This window comes from Euleptes europaea, chromosome 17, assembly GCF_029931775.1.
Source record: "Euleptes europaea isolate rEulEur1 chromosome 17, rEulEur1.hap1, whole genome shotgun sequence".
Classification (NCBI taxonomy): Eukaryota; Metazoa; Chordata; class Lepidosauria; order Squamata; family Sphaerodactylidae; genus Euleptes; species Euleptes europaea.
The window spans coordinates 8,152,493-8,174,320 of record NC_079328.1 but is presented as its reverse complement, the minus strand read 5'-3'; the positions used below and the strand labels follow the sequence as shown (position 1 = coordinate 8,174,320).

General features: G+C 47.6%; 1 protein-coding gene across 1 annotated transcript; it reads right to left on the bottom strand.

The window, feature by feature from the left end:
• Nucleotides 1–10,708: 10,708 nt before the first annotated feature.
• CD93 (CD93 molecule) lies at nt 10,709–12,566 on the bottom strand. Its single transcript, XM_056862506.1, has one exon. The coding sequence runs from the start codon at nt 12,564–12,566 to the stop codon at nt 10,740–10,742; it is 1,827 nt and encodes a 608-aa protein (XP_056718484.1). The 3' UTR covers nt 10,709–10,739.
• Nucleotides 12,567–21,828: the final 9,262 nt, after the last annotated feature.

The following is a 21,828-nucleotide window of genomic DNA, read 5'->3' as shown; positions in this document are numbered from 1 at the left end:
TGCCATCTTTCCTTAAAAAAATAAGTTCTATCTTCATTGTAGCCCTTCTAGAGTCTTACTTTTAAAAAACTGAAGGCTGGGAATTCAGACAACGTGATGTGTATTTTGGCAGAACACAAAAATACAGTAGCTCAGCCACACTATGATCGAAAAAAAGTATGTGGCTGTAGGGCACAAGCAACTAATGTCACCTGAATAATTTATTGGAACACATTAACGCCCAGGATATATATAACTGGTTACACAGAAATCAAAAGTCCTCCTTCATTCTGTGAACCTTCTTTGAGATAAATGTCTGACATGGATGAATTCTTGACAAGTAATTAAAAACCCTTTCCCCCTTTAGTAATCATTCTCTTCTCCCTGCTGTAATCTTCCTCAAAGATAGATCCTTGGTAATGACCAATAAACTTTGTTAACTTTCGACGGGCTGCTGGCTGCGTTCCCGTTTTGAAGAAATCTTCATCAGAATATTTCTCAATTGTCCATCGGAAAAAGCCTCAATGCATAACCAACTTTGACTAAATTATTTTAATTACTTGTCAAGAATGCATTTATCTCCAAGAAGGTTCACAGAACGAAGGAGGACTTTTGATTTCTGTGTGACCAGTAATATATATCCTGCGTGTTAATGGGTTGCAATAAATTGTTCCGATTACATTAATTGCTTGTGCCCTATAGCCACATACTTTGTACTTTGTTTGGATATTTTGGTATAACAGCATATTGTTATAACATTATTAAATCACCAATTATAAAAAAAACACCGGAAGTTTCGTCACCACTGTGTGGGATTAGCAGCCACAGCAGATGGGCGGTGGGGGGGGGAGGGACAACCCAAGCTGGTTGCTATGTGGAAAACATCGCACATATCCTTTCCCATGTTTTACGAGTGTACCACCATCCATGCAACAGATACACTGCTACACAAAGCAACACTTAGGCCGTTTATGCTTGGTAATTAGCAGTGCGTTCCAGGCTGAAGTGCCCTGCATATTTTTTTTATTTCTTCATGCTGAACCGTTATTCCAGACGTCACTGCAAAGTCGGCGCATACCTGCCTCACATTTCTTAAGAGCCCCTTTAATGTGACCTTTTGTATTTGCTCCACCCCCGCCTCGAAGCATTCACTGAAAGAAGCATGAAGAATCACAGCCAAGGCTTAGCTATGCAAATGACAATTGCTAATGGTTTTGCAAACACGGGTATTCTTCACGGAGATTTGCTGCTGTTTCGATGCTGATTTGCGTCGGAGGCAAATTTTGGTTATTCACTGCAGATCCGGGTTAAAAGAGAGGCAATCCAAACCACTTCTGAGCCGTACTTTCCAGTAGAAGAGCGTTTTGTTGCTCGGATGCCCATGAAAAAATGTTTGCTCACCTGGACGTCTCCTTTCTCCTCCCCCAAGAATGGTGATTGGCTGGGGGAGTTGCCACTCTAACAGCATCGCACCGGCAGGAGGGAGACCCAAAGCAGACTGGCTGCCCCTCTTCAGAAGGGTGATGGGGGTTTTGGCTTGGATTTGCCGCTTTCAGGATGCCCCCCCCAAACACACACACACATAGGATCGCACCAGCTGGAGGGAGACCCCCAGAGCAGACTGGCTGCCTCTCTTCAGAAGGGTGACGGGAGTTTTGGCTTGGATTTGCCGCTCTCAGGATACCCCCCCCAACACACACACACATAGGATCGCACCAGCTGGAGGGAGACCCCCAGAGCAGACTGGCTGCCTCTCTTCAGAAGGGTGACGGGAGTTTTGGCTTGGATTTGCCGCTCTCAGGATGCCCCCCCCCAAACGCACACACACAGGATCATGGGAAGAGTGGGCAGGATTAGGCGGATTTGGAGTGGTGAGTCATGAGCGGCAGCAGACGTAAGCAGCGCAGAGAAGTGCGCTGTTTCTCCCATGAAAAATTGAAAATGCCTTGGGATGGGGGGGGGGGGAATCTGCGCTGCTATGAAAAAGCTATTTAAATCGGTTTATTGTTTGCTCCTATTCAAAACCGAAGCAAAATACACCGTGAAAAATACCCCAGAGGAGAACACGAGTGGGGGGTGGAATTTGTTTGACTTTCTCCTCTTGCATCAGGACCTTGAATAGTCATTTTAAAGGTTGGATTTAAAAAAGGAACTTTGAACGAGCATCAAAATCGACCCTGCATAAATGGCCTTAAGGAAATACTGCACAGCTCCTGGCTCGCCCTCCTGGTGACGTCTAACTCAGTAGCTGTCCTCTGTGACACTGACGGTAAAGGTTATTACGAACCTGCTGGAATCCCTTGTTCACTGCCAGCCTCTGGCACCAGGAGGTGTGTCAGTCACACTCTGCCCTCCGTTGCCTCTTGTGCAAGAGCAGAGGGTTGTGTGTATCTTTTTTATTTGGGAAGATTCTCCATGACATCCTGTGATTCAACCCTGTATTCCGTATGCTGCTGCCCCTCGGGGATGGCTGTGCTTCAGAGCTGCCTGCGTCAGTCTGCGGAGGGTTGGCACAGAAGCAGTTGGTCCGTCCCAAGTGCAGCTGATGCATTTGGGTCTGGAGTGACTCAGAAGGGCCGTGGGGCCTGCGAAGGCGTGAACATGAGCACTCTTCCCAAAGCACAGGCTAGCAACCGACAGCAGACTGAGGAGCTGGCATCTAGCCAGGAGCCTGACTTTTCTGCTCCAAGAAAAGCCCTGCTAAATAAAGCCTGAGCTGTCGGGCGGCTCATTTCGATCTCTTCCCCAGCATCATTTCCCATTTCATTCTGGGAGGGGACTTCTGCCTGGAACGGGGAAGGGAGCAGTTCCCTCTGAGCTGGCTGAGCGTGAAACTGTGACTTATAGCCATCCCATCCACCCACCATTAAAGTTACTGGAAATGGGAGAGAAATGTGTTTCCCAAAGATTATCCATTTTTATCTGCCCTTGTTTGCAAAGGGGGTGAGAAGGCTAGCCATAGACCGATCTACATACAGGCTGAAATGTCCCAAGTAAAGATCAAATGTCTGAACATGCGTTCCCCATTCCAAGTATGTAAAGCTTTACTTCGGTCCTTGGGATCTCTCTGCTCCCCTCCTTCCCAATTTCTCTTCCTCCCCAGTGGCCATGAATTCATCCCCAATTTGCCAGTCATTTCCTATTTTAACTGGCTCCTTAGCAAAACACAGAATATTTACAGATGGCTCAAGTTTTGGGGGTTTCATGTTAAGCAGAGGACTAGTTAAGGACCATCAATGTGTCCTGCTAAAGAAGAATTGTGTATCCAAATCATTTCAAGCCAGCCCTTCAATCATTTTCAAAAGTTTATATTTCACAGAAGGCAACAAAGGACTGTCAAAATGTATAAAAACAACTTGTGTAGAACTGTAATGCCCAGTATTGTTATTTCTTTGTCTTCACCACTCTGAAGACTGAGATCTATTATGACAATTTATTGTTTATTTATTTACTTCATTTATACTCCACTGTTATCCAAAGTGGGGACTCAAAGGGGCCTACGACATTCTCCCCTTCTCCATTTTATCCTCACGACAACCCTGCGGGATAGGTTCGGCTGAGAGTATACGACTGGTCACCCAGCAAGCTTTCATGCCAGAGTGGGGCTTCCAACTTGGGTATCCCAGATTCTAGTCTGACACTCTGACCACTACACCACGCTGGCTTTGAAACTGCCAATTCCATACTTAGCAATTACACTGTCACAGTGCGATCCTGTGCAGAATTACACCACTCTAAATCCACTGAAATCAATGGGTTTAGAGGGGAGTAGCTCTGCATAGGATCGCACTGTAGTTGTAACAGTGGGATGTCCCTGGGTGGATAAAGAAAGCCACATAAAGGGGTCTCCCAGACTAGCAGGGGTCTCTATCTACTGTAGGCTCCCCAGATATACTGTAAAATATAATTTTGTGAATTAATAAAAAAAAATAGGAAAACCTGACAAGGAGGGCCGAAGGTGCTCTGAGGGGGAAAGAAGTGATAACTTTCATTTCTTAGCAGTCCACGCAGCCCTGCCGAGTCACTCCAGACTGGTTCAGAACTCACTGGCAGAAGTACAGCCTCTTGCTCAGTGATGCTGTCACTTTATAAACGTGAAAAGATAAAGTATAAACTGGTTTAGTGTTAATTGATGTGAGATTCTTGCATTTTATGGGTGGGGGGGGAGAAGGAGTGTAAAGTTAAGTAGTGAAAAGAGTAAGTTTAAAACAGAGTCTCTTTCCAAAAGTTTGAAAACCACCGCCTTAAATACGTTGACTGGTTGGTCTCTGGAGCTGACAGAGATACATACCAAGTGCTCTGGAACAAGAGGGCCACTGAGCAGCTCTGGGTTGATGTGGGGATATTGCTGTGGGAAATGTCAAGAACTCTTACTGCTGTTTGTGATGTAGCAGGGAGAGGCGTTGGAGCAGGAGAGAAGGTTCGGAATAACAGCATGTCCCACCACCAGACTCACTTATGTTGACTGATGCTTCAAATTGAAAGAAGGAATCCAGCTTCTAGCACATGAACACATTTGCAGAGTCTGGACATTGGCCCATCAAGGCCAGTCTTATCACCTCTGACTGGCAGCAGCTCCCCAGGGTCTCAGGCAAAGGTGTTTCATATCACCTACTACTTCTTGAACAGCAGATGCTGGGGATCGAACTGGGGACTATCTGCATGCAATGCAGGTGCTCTGTGACTTACCCACAGACCTGCAGCTGGCATGCCAGGACTTTCAAACCTTTAAGCAAGCAGTAGCCTAGAAGCTTGTACTTTTTTCATTTGGCTGTGTAACTTGCTCCACATTAATTGCATCGGGCATTTCAAGTTCTCAGATTGTGTTGCATACATTTGCTCAGGAATGTTGCTGATGGAGGCTGAAGGGTGTGCTGTAAGACCAGTTAGTTTGTGGCTGAAGGTAGATTTGAATGGGGGGGGGGGCGCTTCCTGGCTCATAACTCACATTCTTAACCTCTAAGCTACAGGCATGCCTTCTGCTGTATAACTCTTCTAACTTCTGTCATTCTTTTTCTCAATTCATTCTAATTGGCCACAAAGAATTAAAGTAAGCTGGGCATTTCCTTTCTTCAAAGATGGCATTCCTTTTGGAATTTAAATTTTACATATTTTAATGTAATATGTTTGAAGTGGTTGATTGCTACCTTGAGAGCTTTAAGTTCAACTGGCAAGACACGTATAATAGAACTAAAATGCTGAGGACCCACAATGAATCACAGGGTAGGGAAAATTCTCCTGCTGGCTTCTACTTGCTTTCCTTCCCCACTCCTGTTCCTGCTGTTGGAGTGAGCAACTCAGCATGCCTGGGCACTGGTGGGTGCTACTTCACTAAGTGTGTATAAGTGTTATCTCCTTGAATTTCCAGGTGGGGCCTGGAGATCTCCCACAATTATAACTAATTTACTGACTTTAGAGATCAGTTTCCCTGGAGAAAATGGCTGCTTGGACCCTATGGTATTATACCCCGCTGAGATCCCTCCCCTTGCCAGATCCTATGCTCCCCAGGCTCCATCCCCAAATATCCTCAGTGGCGGCGGGGATATGAATGCAGTGGCAAGGGATCCCCCGCTGGATCCCTTGTATGGCCTACTAGTATGGAATTGGGTAAATGCACAATTTCTGTATTGTGGGGGTGTCTACATGAAACCGAAGTGGAAGGGGATAATGTGGCAACCCTGTTTAAACAATATAAGTGCCATACAGCTTTATAATGTCATATTGACTATAGTCTGGTTCACTTGCTGGTTCACCGAGTCAATTATCTTGGGTAGTCTTTGACAAGAGTTAAGTGGTGTGGCTAAACAAACCTTGGGACACCACATTCTAGAACACAGGGACAACTACCAAAAAGGCCCTGCTCCCTGTGATCCATAAATGATTGTCCCTTAAACTGGACCTCACTGGCATTTGTGGTCATGCCTATAGGCCTGTACATGGAATACCACATCACATATAATATTATGTTTTCAACATAGATAGGACTATTACCCAGATAAGCAAATGAGGTATCCACCGTGATTATAAGCAAATCTGTCAATTTAAGATTTTCATCCCCTATCTCAACAGTGCACATGGGTGTTCTTTGCCTTTCAGGTGCATGTTGACCCACATGTTTAAGATCATCTGTATTTAAGATGTAAATGGGAAACTCCCTGCATTTTCTGCGCCTTCACAAAAGCAAAGCCTCCCCCCAGCTATTGTACATAAAGAAGGCAAGGAGGCCCCTTAAGGACTTTTGGGCTGCTAGGAAGCCATACCTTTCCTTCCTGTTTGGTTATACAATAGGTCCATCTGAGAAGGAAAACAGCAGGAAAAGGCAAACTAAGGAAAAGGATGGAGCTGATGGCCCAGAATTCACCCTGTTATGTAAATATACCTTCAGCAACTTGGGATTCATCCAGTTAATGAATGGGGATAATTTATCCTACGCTCATTAATTTTAAACCCCTTTGATGGCAGTGAGAGCATCAAGAGTGAACTTAATTTTGATCTGTTGAAGACAACAGGACTTCAAATGCTTAACTTTGGATAGAGCAGCCCAATGTGTATAATAATCCTGAACATGTTATTTATTTGCCTCATTTGTACACCACCTTTCTCCCCAGTAGGGACCCAAAGTGGCTTACATCATTCTCCTCAACTCCATTTTACACTCACAACACCCCTGTGAGGTAGGAGCTTGAGAGTGGCTTAAAGTCACCCAGCAAGCTTCCATGGCAGAGTGAGGATTCAAACTTGGGTCTCTCAGATCCTAGTCTAAAACTACAACTACTACACTGCACTGGCTCAAAGATATCAAAGATAGTGATGATTTCAGTCAAAACAATTGCAGATGACTACTCCCTCCTTGGATAAATATATATGCTGGCATGCATACTGTGGCACACATTCCAAACAGTGGCATGCAAACCATTTTGCCAGTCCTCCACCTGCACAACCAAGCAGCTCAGAAGCATGGGAGAAGGTGAGACTCATGGCATATACCCCTCTTGGCCTCCTGGACCCATGCAGCCAGCAGCCGAGTCTGAGGTAAAGTCCCTAAGGCGTTGGCAGTGCCACTGAGACCAAGATTGCTGCCAGAACACCATCAGAGGCATTAGGAAGAGCTGGGAGGAAAGATCCTTTCCCTCTGGCTGCCTACCTGCAGGACTGGTTCATGGCCCAAGAGACCCAAGCAGGCTCTTGGGGCACCAGATGGGTTGAGGGCAGTCAGGTATGGTTTGCGCCTGCCATCATCTCCCAGATATATGACACGGTTGGCCAGCCTGGATCCAAGGTCCACTTCAGAGGCACAGGAGTGACACAGGAGGAAGGCACCAGGGGTGGCCAAACACCATGGACTGGCCCTGCCCGTCTGCCTGGCCAGTCCACAACAGCTGCCTCTTCCAGGTAGGGTTGCCAACTGCCAGGTGAAGCCTGGAGTTCTCCTGGAATTACAACTTATCTCCAGACTTGCATGGATCAGCTCCCCTGAAGAGTGTGCTCTATGACACCACATCTCTGCCGAGCTCTTTTCCCAGACACTACCCCCAAATCCCAGAATTTTCCTCAGTGTTGGCAACCCTGCTGCCAGGACAAAAAGCATAACAGTGGAGGGAGGAAAAGAAGGGGAGGAGTGAAAGGGAAGGCAGAAAAGAAGAGGCAATGAAGGAACAAACAGCATTCGTTTATTCATTGGTTTCCCAATGACCTTTGTTGTCCAAATGATCAACATGAATAAGGCTTCTGGGGTTCATTTATGTTATAATCTACGTGCATCCCTATGTGAGAATAAGACACCCAACACATTTCCATAAGCAAAAATGTTTTTAAAATGTATGTCACATTGTCATGGGGACAGTTATCACCAGGCCAAAGCTAAAGTGAACTCCGAATGTTCAGGCAATCTTTTAAGCTGACCAGGGGTGGAGAATCACAACCGTGGGGCAATTAAAATACTCAACAATACTTTGCCATTTATCAAAGCCGATAAACTGTGTGGAAGTTTCTGAAGGCTTTTCGGACACGTCTGTGCCTCACCCCCAATTTGTTGACTAACATCTTAGTCCAAAAGAACTCCCCCCCCCCAAAAAAAAGCCAAGCACACAATCCACCGTAACACCTTTTACTCAAATACCTAAATTCCTTGTAAGACTTCACTCCAAACAACCAAGCCCAGCCTCAACCTCCCTCTCCAGTTTTGAGAGGTGGGGACTGAGTTGTAATTAGGCATTAATTCAGAGTAATGTGCCTCCATGTGCCCCTTTTGTTGGTGGAAGCCTGCATACCCCACCACATGGTCAGTATTTACAGTTTGCAAAGGGTGTATCTAGACCTTCAAATTCAGTTAAGCGTAAGGAACGGCTCACCAGCTACTTACCGGCAGGGTTGCCACTAGCCAGCTTCCCCACCGGCACAAGCGTATCCCCACCCTTCTAGCTGGTTGCCAGATATAGAGGTTATTCTTATAATGGAGATCATAACAGAAAGGCCTGTTTTTCATTCTCTCTATATTACTTAGTTCTTCCCTCATGGCTGGATTGACTCAGATGACCTTGGGTGAGATCAGAAATGGTCAACGGGATTTACAAAGCCTTCATCTTGGCAGCTGGCTCCATCTTCCCTGCTCTCTTCCCGCCAGGACTCAGTCATAAGACTTAGATGAGCACAAGGAGAAGGGAAGAGCGCCAGAAAGGCCCGGCTAGAAGCAGCAGCTTGTTTTCCCCATAATCAGAATGATTCCGATGATGGAAATGAGCAGGGTGGTTGGGGGACAGGAGGAAGGGCTTCTGCCTGCCTTCATCCCTGCAGTTCCCCTGGATAAAATGGCTGCATTGGAAGGTGGACTCTGTGGCACTGTAAGTAGGGTTGTCAGGTCCCTGTTGGCCACTGGCGAGGGATAGAGATTTGGTGATGGAACCTGGGGGAAACAGGGACCTCGGTGGGGTACAAGGCCACGGAGTCCACCCTCCAAAGCATCCATTTTCCCCAGGGGAACTGACTGCAGTCATCTGGAGATGAGCAGTAACTCCAGGGTCCCACCTGGAGGCTGGCATCACGAAATTTGTGCCCCTCTGAGGTCTCTCCACCCAAATCCCGCCCTCCCCAGGCTTCACCCCCAAATGTCCTGGAATTTCCCAACCTGGAGTTAGTAACTCTACTCCAGCCCCTTGGTTTTGCCCCACCCCTAAGTGGGTGGTAGGCCTTGCCTCTTACCAGATTTTGTGCCATCCAAAACCATAAACCATACGCAGAGAACTACTTTGCAATATTTCCCATCACAATCTGTATAAAATGATGGCACCAGAGACTAAAGTGTAGAACAAACAACCTTTACTTCACACTGTGCCCTGGTCACTACAACAGGCTCCAAATGGCTGCTGCTATAAGTGTCAAGGTTGACCAACGGCCTGTGATTTCAAAGACAACAACCCAACAGAACTGTGCTTGATTCGGAAAATAAATGTTAACACAAGATTCTGCCCAATGATCTATAGAAAACCAATAGCCATTAAAACAAACTTCAGTTAAAATGCAACTCTTACTGCAGTTGTTTTACTGGGTACAAAAGAAGTGTCATTCCTGCCTGGTTCTGGTCCAATCAAATACAGCCATTTTGTGTGTGTGTGATCAAAGACACTCAGTTCACAGGCTAGATAATCTTCAGCACTAAGAAATTAATATGTCTACTTCCATTCACATTGGGCTCCAATAGGGTTCTACCAATGGGCCAAACTTTTCGTAAATATAATAATGAAGATGGGGAGTGGTAGAAGTAGTTTGATAGCACCTCTACTGTTCTGTTTAAAATAAAAATACATTTCTTTCCCACAGCAAGCTCCAGGGGAAAAAAAGAAATTTTTGGGTTTTCAAAGTGGTCTACTTGAGGGAAAAACTGGCTGTGGAAGGTACCTACTGGCTAACACCAAAGTAATCACTCACACACTTCTCCCCTCTAATTCTCAAAGCAATTTGTAACTTTTAAAAAGGTTGTGATTTTTTAAATGGAAAGGAATGACAAATATTCAAATAAGCATAAACATTGTTCCTAATGTTTTAAAACACACACATTTTACTTGATAGAAAAGCAAAGGAAGAAAAGGAAAAGGAAATATAACATTTTACTTGCTGTTCAGTATGTCAGTAGTCCAAGTTGGGGGGGGGGGAACCTTTATACCTTTCTCTGCTTTAGTTTCCAAATTGGAGCAGTTCTTTTTGGAGCACTGACATGGCATCATGCTCTGACTAGCCTTTCCCTGTCCTCAGTATGCTCTTTCCCAAACCTGCTTTGCTACGATCTTTGGGGGAAGAACACAATTCAAGTGCACTATCATACCTTCCGGACAGAACGATGTGCTTTTTCCAAAGTCCTGCATATATCAGCACAACTTTATTTCCATCAGCCAGTCACAGCCACCATTTTCCCTACAGTGCTACCAGTTTTTCGAGGGCCTTCAAAAACAATAAAATTGCTATAGTGTTGTGATACTATAACACTATAACATGATAGCACTATAGCAATTACTGATTCCAGAAAAAACGCCCTCTGGTGGCATAGCCAGGAAAAAGTCCGGGGAAAATGTCAACTGATGAAGGAGAACTCCTGTGGGTGGAAACTTCATTACCAGTCCAAATGCCTCCGCATTGACAGTAGTAATGAGTACAAAACGGAGAAACTTTGCCATGTAGATGCAGCCTCAGTTTATTTTTGAGATAACTCCCCCTTACTCCCCACCCCCTGCCTGCTTTACAACAAAAGCCCTTCCCTTATCGATAGATTACATGTACTCATTGCTTCCTGCCCTGGCCTCCCGCTGATCTGGCACCCAAGAGTAATTGTCAGCCACACTCTTAGCTTCATTTTTTGCTTTCTTGGCCTCCATTTTTCTGTAGGTGACCAGAATTAGAGCACAAGCCAGCAGTACTAAAATAGCCACAACACCACCAACGATATAATACAGGAGTTGCTTGGAGCTGCCCATGTTCTTTTCTGCGCTGTCATGTTCAGCCTGGTCCTCAGCATCTAGTGGCCTGCTGAGCACCTCTGGTGGAAAAGTGGTAACCTGCGATACAAAGACTCTTTCGTGTTCTGCTTGGATGGGAGAGTCAGACAGCAGCATCGGTGGCTCTGATCCAGGATGAATGTCCACTGGATCCCCCGGTTCTCCTTCAGTAGGTGGGGAGGAAGTGCTGGGAGCAGTATCCAAGATGCAAGAGATCCCATTGGGATCCAGTCTCCAGCCTGGCTGGCAAAAGCATCGATAGCTGCCTGGGAGGTTTTTACACATGTGCTCGCAAGGCTCTTCCTGGCACTCGTTCACATCCAGACAAGAAGAGCCCTCCAACTGATAGCCCGGCTGGCAGGAGCAGAGGAAGGAGCCACGAGAGTTCACACAAAGCTGGGCGCATGGCGTGACCCCAGCACATTCGTCAATATCCTGGCATGTCTGCCCATCAGCCTTGGCCAGTTTATAGCCCGGGAGACAGAGACACGTAAAGCTGCCCTGAGTGTTAATGCAGATCTGTTCGCAAGGGTTTTGCGGAGCACTGCATTCGTCCACATCCACACAGTCCCGGCCATCAGCAGCCAATGCATAACCTCGAAGGCAGAGACAGTCGAAGCCACCAGTGCGTGGCAAACAGTGCCCCCGGCATGGATTGGAGCTGCAGTAGTCCACTGGAATGCAGGAAAGATGGTCCCCTCCAAGCTGGTATCCAGAGTGGCAGGCGCACTGGAAGAGGCCCCCGCCCAGCTCCAAGCACTGGTGCTCACAGCCGCCGTTGCTGTAGTTGCAGCCATGGCTGGGCGAAGCACACAGTGGGCCCTGGCTGCTCCATTCAAAGGCGTTGCTGTTTTCTTGCATCTTACACACCAGGAAGGCGTTGGCCACCTCTGCCCCCTGTGGTCCACACGCCACTTCAGCCATGGAGCCAAAGGGCACTGCTAACAGGGAAGCAGTGGCTATGCCAAAGGGGGTGGTATAGTTGACAGTGCCCGGCCCAGCCAATGCAAGTGGACGGCACATCCCCTGGAAGCTGAACTTGCACAAGTAGCCGGCCTCCCCCTGAGCGGACCAGCTGCAGTGGCCATCCACCCAGGCCAGGCCCTTGGACAGGGAGGGAGAGCCCTGGAGTGTCACGCATCGCTGAGCCGTGCACGTTTCCCGGGGCTCCTGGGCCCAGTTTGAGTACTCAGTCTCTTGGTCTCCTGCTACCCAGGTGAAGCCCTTCAGGGGCTGGTGCTTCTGGTAGCATCTGCCCTTCTCCCGCTGGAGCCCAATCCACAGCCTTACCTCCGCCTCCGAGCCAGCTCCCCGCCCAGGCCTCATAGCCAGCAGTTGCCCGACCAGCTGTGCTTCCTCCAGGCTCTTCAGAGTCGCCAGGTTCCCCCCGTTGTTTTGACACTTGCTCTGGGCCTCCGTCCAGCTGAGCCTGCCCCAGTGCAGCGTGTAGCAAGTGGCTCCGGAGCACAGGGCTTCTGCTGCCTGGCCCGGCTGGGCAAGCAGCCCCAACAGCAGCAGCAGCAGCAGCCCCTGCCAGAAGGTCCGGAGGAGAGTCGCCATCTTGATCAAGCGAAGGAGCAGCCAGCCGAGGGCTCTTCCCATCGCAAGCTCAAGTTGCACTAAGAAGTCTTTCGAAGGAGATGCTAAGACAATGGAGGGCAGACTGCTTGCATCTCATATCCCTTCAGCTTAGCGGTTGGGTCCATATGTATCCTGTGTTGTTGTAGTTCTCTTATTTATCACCGGAGACTAGAGTTTCCTGAGCACAGTATTATTGTTAAAGGCAGCTCTTGGTAATCCAAGTTGGTTGTCGCGCATAATTCTTAAGAAGGTTCCTATTTTTACAAGCTCTTTCTGCTTTTTTATTTTAAACCTAGTCCTTTTCCTTCATATGAGAATCTCGCCAGAGTGCTCCTTTTCTTTCCTTTTTTGTTAAGGAGTTAAACATTATAAAGCTTCTAAACAATCCAAATAGGGCTTTCCAGCTGTCAAACAGGCGATGCAATTTTTTTTAAGGAGGGGAGAGAGCCTGATTTGGAGAGGTCATCGCATAGTTTTGCAAAAAAAAATTGCTAGAAGGAAAACATTGAATGGCTTCTTCACAAGATTAATCTCACGTTCTGATGATCTTGAAATAGCCACAGAAGCCCTTAAATAGAAGCTGTGTCATGGGAATGTCTAAACTCTAACGTTGTTGAGCCAAGATTTCAAAGGGTTTTAAACCAATCACTACATGGTATAAAGTCCTCCTGATTCAGCTTAAGCCAGTAGGCCTGAATTCCGGCTGAGCTTAATGGGTTTAGGGTTTCACCCTATAATAGCAACAAGTAGTTTTCAAAGTATGACACTGGCTTAGTAAAGCTATGTATGAATTAGCAAGGTCTGATGAGTTTCTAATATGTAGTGACTGTATTTTTTCTAATCTGTCTTCAAGTGCAAACAAGAATTATCAACAATGGATCATCCTGCAAAATATCATATATCTAATTCCAAACTGTGCCACAGAGAATATGCTTAATAGATCCACACAACAGAGCTAGAGAAAGATAGAGAGGATTTCTCTACAAATGTGAAGGAATTCCCAAGTTTGCAGAAAAATCTGAAATCGTGGGGGGGAAAGAAGGAAATTTTCCTAGCCAATATTGCAGGACTATATTGTCTTCACTTATGGTCATGTATTGACTTTTGGACATTGTCCATGTTTGTATCAGATACTATTTGTATCTTGCCTTATTTGTAACCCATAAATTAGCCTTAGTTGTGTTTGCAGTTGTTGCTGTTTTTATGTTTGCTAAACTTCCAGGTGGTGGCTGGAGATCCCCCGCTATTACAAGTGATCTCTGGGCAACAGAGATCACTTCACCTGGAGAAAATGGCTGCTTTGGAATGTTGGCTCTATGGCATTATACCCCATTGAAGCCCCTCCCCTCCCCAAACCCTGCCCTCCTCAGACTCCACCCCTAAAATCTCCAGGTATTTCCTACCCTGGAGCTGGCAACCCTACCAGCCAGGCCCAACAGGAGCCACCATGTAACTGGGCGCAGCATGGCATGGCCTAGCAGTAGCCACTGGGCAGCTTGTCCCAGCCTGGTGGCAGCCACCACAGCCCAATTCAGACAGGCTTTTCTCAGGGAGAGGCAGCCAAGGGAAAGGAAGGCGGGAAAGCTGAAGACAGGGGCCAAATAAAGGTTGGTTGGCTTGTGGGTGGGAAATAGAAAAGGGAGCAGGAAAAGGGGAGATGCTTTGGGGGCTGCCGGTTCTCCCAGATGAGTGAGCCAGAGTGGTGTAGTGGTTAAGAGCGGTGGTTTGGAGCGGTGGACTCTGATCTGGAGAACCGGGTTTGATTCCCCACTCCTACACATGAAGCCAGCTGGGTGACCTTGGGCTAGTCACAGCTCTCCTAGAGCTCTCTGAGCCCCACCTACCTCACAGGGTGTCTGTTGTGGGGAGGGGAAAGGAAGGTGATTGTAAGGTGGTTTGAGTCCCCCGAAAGTGGTAGAGAAAGTCTACTTTCTTCTTCTACACCTCCCACTGGCAGCCCTCTTACCCCATTGGCACTCAGTGGGGCAACAGAGGGCAAATTGAGGGGGGGGGATCACCGTCACCAGCAACATGGTGGTGACATCACTTCGGGTGTGCCCCAGGAACGACATCACTGCATAGGAGCAACAATGTAGCCTTCACTGAAAGCTCTATTGTTAAACCATAGAATCTGAGCAAATGCTAGAGTCACCCTTACACAATATCACATCCAGGTGATGCTGCAAATGGTGTCACCTCATTGACAGAAATGACAGGATGTCACTGGAGAGGCCCCACCACCAGTAAGACTCCCCTTGGGGGCAATTCCTCCTAGAAGGGGAAGAGGATATGGTGGGGAAGGGGATACAGGGGGAAATGAGATGTCCGCCATGAGTAGGGTTGCCAGCTCCGGATTGGGATATACCTGGAGATTTTGGGGATGGAGCCTAAGGAGGCCGGGGTTTGGAAAGGGGAGATCTGCTGCTATTACAACTCCTACTACCGGTAGCTGGAGATCTCCTGCTATTACAACTGATCTCCAGCCGATAGAGATCAGCTCACCTGGAGAAAATGGCTGCTTTGGCCATTGGACTCTATGGCATTGAAGTCCCTCCCCTCCCCAAACCCTGCCTTCCTCAGGCTCCGCCCCAAAAACCTCCTGCCGGTGGCAAACAGGGACCTGGCAACCTTAACCCCCCTCTTTGCCTCTTCTCCCCTGCCTGTCAATCACCAGCAGCCTGGGGCAATTCCCAGGAGGTCTCCTGCTGTGATGGGAGATGTTGCCCCCCTATGACAGGCTGTGAAGGTCCAGCGTCTGTCTGCGGGCCAGGGCCAGATTTCCCATAGCGCCAGAATTGGCCACAGCAAGAGACAGCCCTGGGCGGGGCTGTTATGTGTGCAGCGGGAAGCTGGAACCATGTCCGGGCTCCTGCGCATGCATGTCCCTATTGGCTCTAGGGGTTTGCAGCCACCCAATCACGGACTTGGGGGGGCGTGGCCCTGAGCTGCCGAGCGGCATATAAGCAGGGGTTGTTGCACAGTCCCCCAGTTCTGTTCCTGTCCACCTAATAGAGCAGTTGCTGTTGGACCTCCGTCTCCGGTCTCGAATATCACCCACGCATACATAATAGGGCCAGGAGGCCCCAGTGAGAAGAAACCACAGGCCTGGTGAGAGGGGGCAGCTTCAAGACCCCGCCCCCTTTTGCCCTTCTGCCCCCTCCTGGTGTTGCCGCACCCCCACAAACACGTGATCATGCATTCACATTAACATGGGGAATTAGCTTGCGTGTTTGTGCAGGGCACAGCAAACCAGGATCTTTTACCTAAAGAGGTGGCTGTATCAAGTCTGCAGTAGCAAAAGGATGGCAGAGACCTGATTTAAAAGGAATAAAATACAGTTTATTGAGGGATTTCATACAATAGTGACGGGGGGGGGGGCTTATCCTAAGCAAATTCTAGCCGTACTAAACCAAAGCACAGAAACATTCCTTATCTCAATTAATGTAGCAATAACTAACAACCATTCAGCAGAGCTCCTCCACTTTGGAGCAGGAGTTAATCATTGAGCTAAAGGTGGAAAATCGGGTATAGTGATCTGGAAAATAAGTCAAGAGGGAGAGCAAATTGGTTCTTGTAGGTTATCCGGGCTGTGTGACCGTGGTCTTGGTGTTTTCTTTCCTGACGTTTCGCCAGCAGCTGTGGCAGGCATCTTCAGAGGAGTCACACTGAAGGACAGTGTCTCTCAGTGTCAAGTGTGTAAGAAGAGTGATATATAGTCAGAAGTGGGTTGGGTTTGAGCTGAGTCATTGTCCTGCAAAAAGTATCAAAGGGAAAGCAAAGAATAGATTGCCTGTCCTATTCTGCGAAGAAATGAGATGGAAGAAAGAGAGATCCAGTGTGCGTCGGGAGTCTGTTGCAGTTCAGCTGGTGTCCAAGATCAGAGACTCTTTCCTGGCTCTAAAGTCAGGTTAGTCATACAGATTTTGACCCATAGCATAAAATGGGTTCTTTCCAGGAAACAAAAGATTACAACAGACGGGTAAAGCAATACTTGAGCGTAATCAAGAGAAACTACAGAACTGATTGAATGGCACCAGGAAAGGCAGTTCCTGATTGAATTACAATTCGGGATTACAAAAGCTGGAGATATTAAGGTGAGTCATGTATTAGGCAAGAGCTTTGGGGACAACGGGAAGCTTCGAATCGGCGGTTCCAGACTGACACAAGGCACAAATTGTGATAACGGTCAGTGATTGCATATCATGTAAAAGACAATACAGGAACCGGCACCTTTGTCTTCGTGCCTGGTGAGGTTTAACTGCTGGCGGCATACCCTGATTTCTCCCAGAGAGGCTTCCTTGGAAGCAGTTGCTGTGGTTGTCGTCCCTGGATCCTCTGCTGTGTTCCCTGTGAGACACAAAACATAGCAGCACTCCCCATGTTTGGCATGTGCCTCGTGGGACTTGCTCACAGTGTCACCCTGGCAGTACATCCATTCAGGCTGGGAGGGAGGGTGAGCAGATGAAAGGGGGGCCTGGCACCACTGGGGGCAGTAGGGCTGCCTAGCTGTGCCACAAAGATCCCAGCCACCTGCCTTTCTTTGGCCAACGGCTGGAGCCAAGCATCTGTCTATCAGTCCTGAAAGATGCTTCTGCTGAAGCTTCAACAAAACTCCTCAAAAGTTCTAGATAAACCAGTATTAATGGTCTCCACCAAGTTCAAAGTGTAAAACTATAAGTCTATAAAATAAACCCTGGCATGAGGTGCTGCTATGGTTGATCCCTCAGTTTTCCTCTTCTCTCTCAGCCCCCACAGTCTTCAGGAGTCAGCAAGTACCCAGAGGCACTTGGCATCAAATGCTCTTATCAGTTCTCTGCTTTCCCTTCAGCTGGGGTTGCCAGGTTGCTCCTTGGTATCAAATGCCACTGGGTTGTAGCAGACAGCTGTAGTTCCTCCCACCGGTTGCTATTCTGGTCTGTTTATCCACCATCTGCTTTGACACCTGAAATCCAGACCAAAGATTAAGAAAGAGGGGGCTGAGGAAAAAGGAACAAACAGGAGAAATCACTGTTAACATAAGAACATAAGAAAAGCTCTGCTGGATCAGACCAAGGTTCATCAAGTCCAGCAGTCTGTTTACACAATGGCCAACCAGGTGCCTCTAGGAAGCCCCCAGACAAGACGACTCCAGCAGCACCATCCTGCCTGTGTTCCACAGTACCTAATATATTCGGCATGCTCCTCTGATCCTGGATCATTTTGGAGCTCTTCACAGTACGATTTTGTTTTAACCACCCTAAATAATTTGGTGTCATCTGCAAACTTGGCCACTTCGCTTTTCACCCCCAACTCCAGGTCATTGAGGAACAGGTTGAAAAGCACCGGTCCCAACACAGACTCCTGAGGGACCCCATGCTCACATCCCTCCATTGGGAGAACTGACCATTGATTCCTACTCTCTGCTTCCTATTTTTCAGCCAGCTCTCAGTCCATAAGAGGACTTGTCCTCTTATCCCATGACTATGAAGTTTGCTTAGCAGTCTTTGGTGAGGGACTTTGTCAAAAGCCTTTTGGAAATCCAAATATACCATGTTCACAGGCTCATTCTTGACCACATGCTTACTGACACGGTTGTTTCCTCTCTTTTGTGTAACTCATCTCCTGAGTAAAGCCATTCGGATTTCAAATGTTCTGGAGCCCCCTGAGCCCTGAGCCCCCAGTTGTTTGCCAGCAACATTGATGAGGCAAGCATGGTTACGACAGAGAACAGAGCCTTCTTAATACTGCCAAAGACACACACCCTCTTCCCGTATCCTTTACTCACACATAACATTTACAACAACTAGAAGAGAATGTACTCCCTAATGGCCAAGGCTCTTAAATTATCAGAGGGATTTTTTCCCCTCCGTTCTACATTTGGCCGCAAAGGGCTGCACTTAAACTACATGCAAACATTTGTCTGTACACATGCCAAGTTATTGAGTCTGGAAAATGTGCAGTCAACTAGAGAACACACTCAACTTCTGCAAAATGAAAAAAAATTCTATTTCCAACCCTAATTTCAAAGCACTTGTAGAGGACTTACTCTGAGGAGGGGGTAAGTTAAACTACAGAGAAATCAGATTTGCCAAAAAAAACATTGTTCCTGATTTTCACTTGCCAAAATTTTGTGTTATAAGAAGGATAGAAACAGTTCAGTTATACTCAAGCTGTATTCTTTGAAGCTCAACCATGGGCTGATACCTAGGCTTGGCGACCTTCCAATGGAGCCTGGAGATCTCCCAGAATTACAGTTGATCTCCAAGCAACAGAAATCAGCCCCCCCCCCGGCTGCTTTGAAGGGGTGGGATCTATGGCCCACTGAGGTCCCTCCCCCCAACCTCACCCTCCCCAGGCTCCACTCCCAAATCTCTAGGAATTTTCCATCCTGGAACTGGCAACCCTACTTACTGCAGAAGCTTTAGCAGTCCGGGAAATGAGCTCCCACAGTGTTGCCAGACTATTGGCTAAGTGACTGTGGTGTCATAGTATGCTCAGAAACATTCTAGCTCTTTATGCATTTAATTGCCATGACACAGTGTCTAAAGGTGATTTTGATGGGAAACAATACAAAGAAGTGAGGGGGCGCACTCTCAGCATGAACCCTTAGGCTCAGTCTGTGAATGGAGAGTGAACAAGTGATCACTGCATGAATGTATGAATGGTGTGTGTGTGTGAATCTTGTCTGTATAAATGCATAGGGCAGGAATCCCCAACGTGGTGCCTGTGGGTGCCATGATGCCTGTCGACATCTTTCCTGGTGCCCCCTAAGTGTCTTTAGAAAGTGGGTGGGGCCAGGTGGAGCTTCTGCCCAGCAAGGCTACAGATTGGCCATTGGAGACTCGACTGGCTGTGCAGAATTTTAAAAACTTTGCTGGTGCAGCAGCTGCCACCACAACACCAGGAACTTCACTGTGTGGCTGAAGGTAAGCTGCAGCCCCCATTTTGTGGCTGCACCCACCGTCCTGTGGCAAAATTCCAAAGGTGCCCACACAGGCTCGAAAAGGTTGGGGACCCCTGGCATAGGGTGTGAGTGATCTGTGTGGTGATGATCAGAATGAGTGGGGATGATCTGGCCTTGTGTGAATGCCATGTCGTCACTTCCAGCATGAACCAGTTAACCACAGAGCTTTGAGTGAATCTGACACAATGATATCACTTCCCGTTCGCGGGATGCTGACCAGGTAGCTCCCCAGTGCTGGACTGGCAACCATCTCCTGGGGTCTTCTGATATACGTCCTGCTCTAGCAAGGTGGAGAAAAGCGAAGCCTGACTCTGCTTTGAGGAATTACAAATGTGGGTGCCAGGAAATACAATGGCAGGCAACATGGCACCCATCGGCACAATGCTGGGAACACTACTGTTCATGCTCTAGGTGGTAGTCTCTGCTGGTGATTTGGCTCTGGCATCCCTGATGTCATAGTGGAGAGGGTGGCACAAGGGTTGCCATTGGCTTAGCTGACCCTAGGAAGTGGCTACAGGAGGAACTAGGGAAGGAGCAAGACTAGGGTTGCCAACCTCCAGGTATTAGCAAGGGATCTCCTGCTATTACAACTGATCTCCAGGCAATAGAGATAAGTTCACCTGGAGAAAATGACTGCTTTGGCAATTGGACTCTATGGCATTGAAGTCCCTCCCTTCCCCAAACCCCACCCTCCTCAGGCTCCACCCCAAAAACCTCCCGCCAGTGTAGAGTTGCCAACCTCCAGGTAATGGCTGGAGATCTCCCGCGATTACAACTGATCTCCAGCTGATAGTGATCAGGTCCCCTGGAGAAAATGGCCCCTTTGGCCATTGGACTCTATGGCATTGAAGTCCCTCCCCTCCCCAAACCCCGCCCTCCTCAGGCTCCACCCCCAAAACCTCCTGCTGGTGGCGAAGAGGAGCCTGGCAACCCTAAGCGAGACAAGGGCTGAGAAGGCAGGAGGCCCAGGGAAGCAGGAAAGATGAGAGTAGACTGGAAAGAGCAAAGAGGCCCAGAGGAAGGAGTGGGGGGAGAGAAAGACAGAGGTTGTAATCTAAATGGAGAAAGAAAACAAGGAGCAAAAATGGAGAAAAGAGATAGGCAGGAAATGTGGTGTGGGTAAAACAGATATTGGCTTGAAATAAGCACTCATATATTTGGCTTCGTGCCTCCAGTTTATTTGTGTTGTATGCGAGGGCATATAGTGTCTCTGAATGCCTTCAGAGCACCCAAGGGTGTTCATGCTGAATAAAGTGTGTTCCCAGCTGCAATCATTGCTTAGCTTAGCATTAGGGTTGCCAATTCTGGGTTCAGATATTCTTTGAGATTTGGGGGTGGAGTATAGGGGGGGGAAGGGCCTCAGTGGGATATAATGCCATAGACCCCTCCCTCCAAATGAACCATTTTTCTCCAGGGGAACTGATTTCTGTAGTCCTTGAGATCAGTTGTTATTCTGGGAGATCTCCAGGCATGGTTTGACGCATACTTAAAAGAGGTATGCCTTGTTTATTTTATTTACTTCATTTATACCTTGCCTTTCTCCCCAATGGGGACACAAAACAGTTTACATCGTTCTCCTCTCCTCTATTTTATCCTCACAACAACCTGGTGAGGTATGTCAGCCTGGCAGTTTGTGACTGGCCCAAGGTCACTCATAGGGTTGCCAACTAGCTGGAAATCTCCTGGGATTACTACTGATCTCCAGGTGACAAAGGGCAAAAACGCATGTGTTTCGCCGAACGTGTGTTTGTCCAAAGACCCATTCACCTGGAGAAAATGGCCACTATGGAAGGTGGAGTCCATGCCATTATATCCCATTGAAATCCCTCCACTCCCCAAACCCCATCCTCCTCAGGCTCCACCCCTAAAATCTCTAGGTATTTCCCAACTCAGAGCTGGCAATCCTGGTCACCCAGTGAATCACACTAGGTTTCTTAGATCTTCGTCTGACACGCTAATCACTACACAACACGTATAAAATGTATGGGATTGCCAACTCCGAGTTAGGAAATTCCTGGAGATTTGGGGGTGGAACCTGGGGAGGACAGTTTGGGGAGGAACGGGAGATCGGCAAAGATGTCATGCCATTTTCTCCTAAACTGTCATTTTCTCCAGGGGAACCGATCTTTGTAATCTGGAGATCAGCTGTAATTCTGAAAGAATTTCATACCCCACCCAGAGGCTGGCAACCCTAACAGCTGTATTTATTTTAGATTATTGCTACCCATCATAACATGCAGCATGTTGTGTTCATTTTCTGGAGCTTTGTTTTTGTTTTTTTTAATCTTTCTGGTACATCCAGCATTTTTACAGTTTCCCCCTTTTCCAGCAATTAAAACC

What these genes read in the sequence shown, in the direction of transcription:
- CD93 (XM_056862506.1), bottom strand. Translation starts at nt 12,566, where the DNA reads ATGGGAAGAGCCCTCGGCTGGCTGCTCCTTCGCTTGATCAAGATGGCG.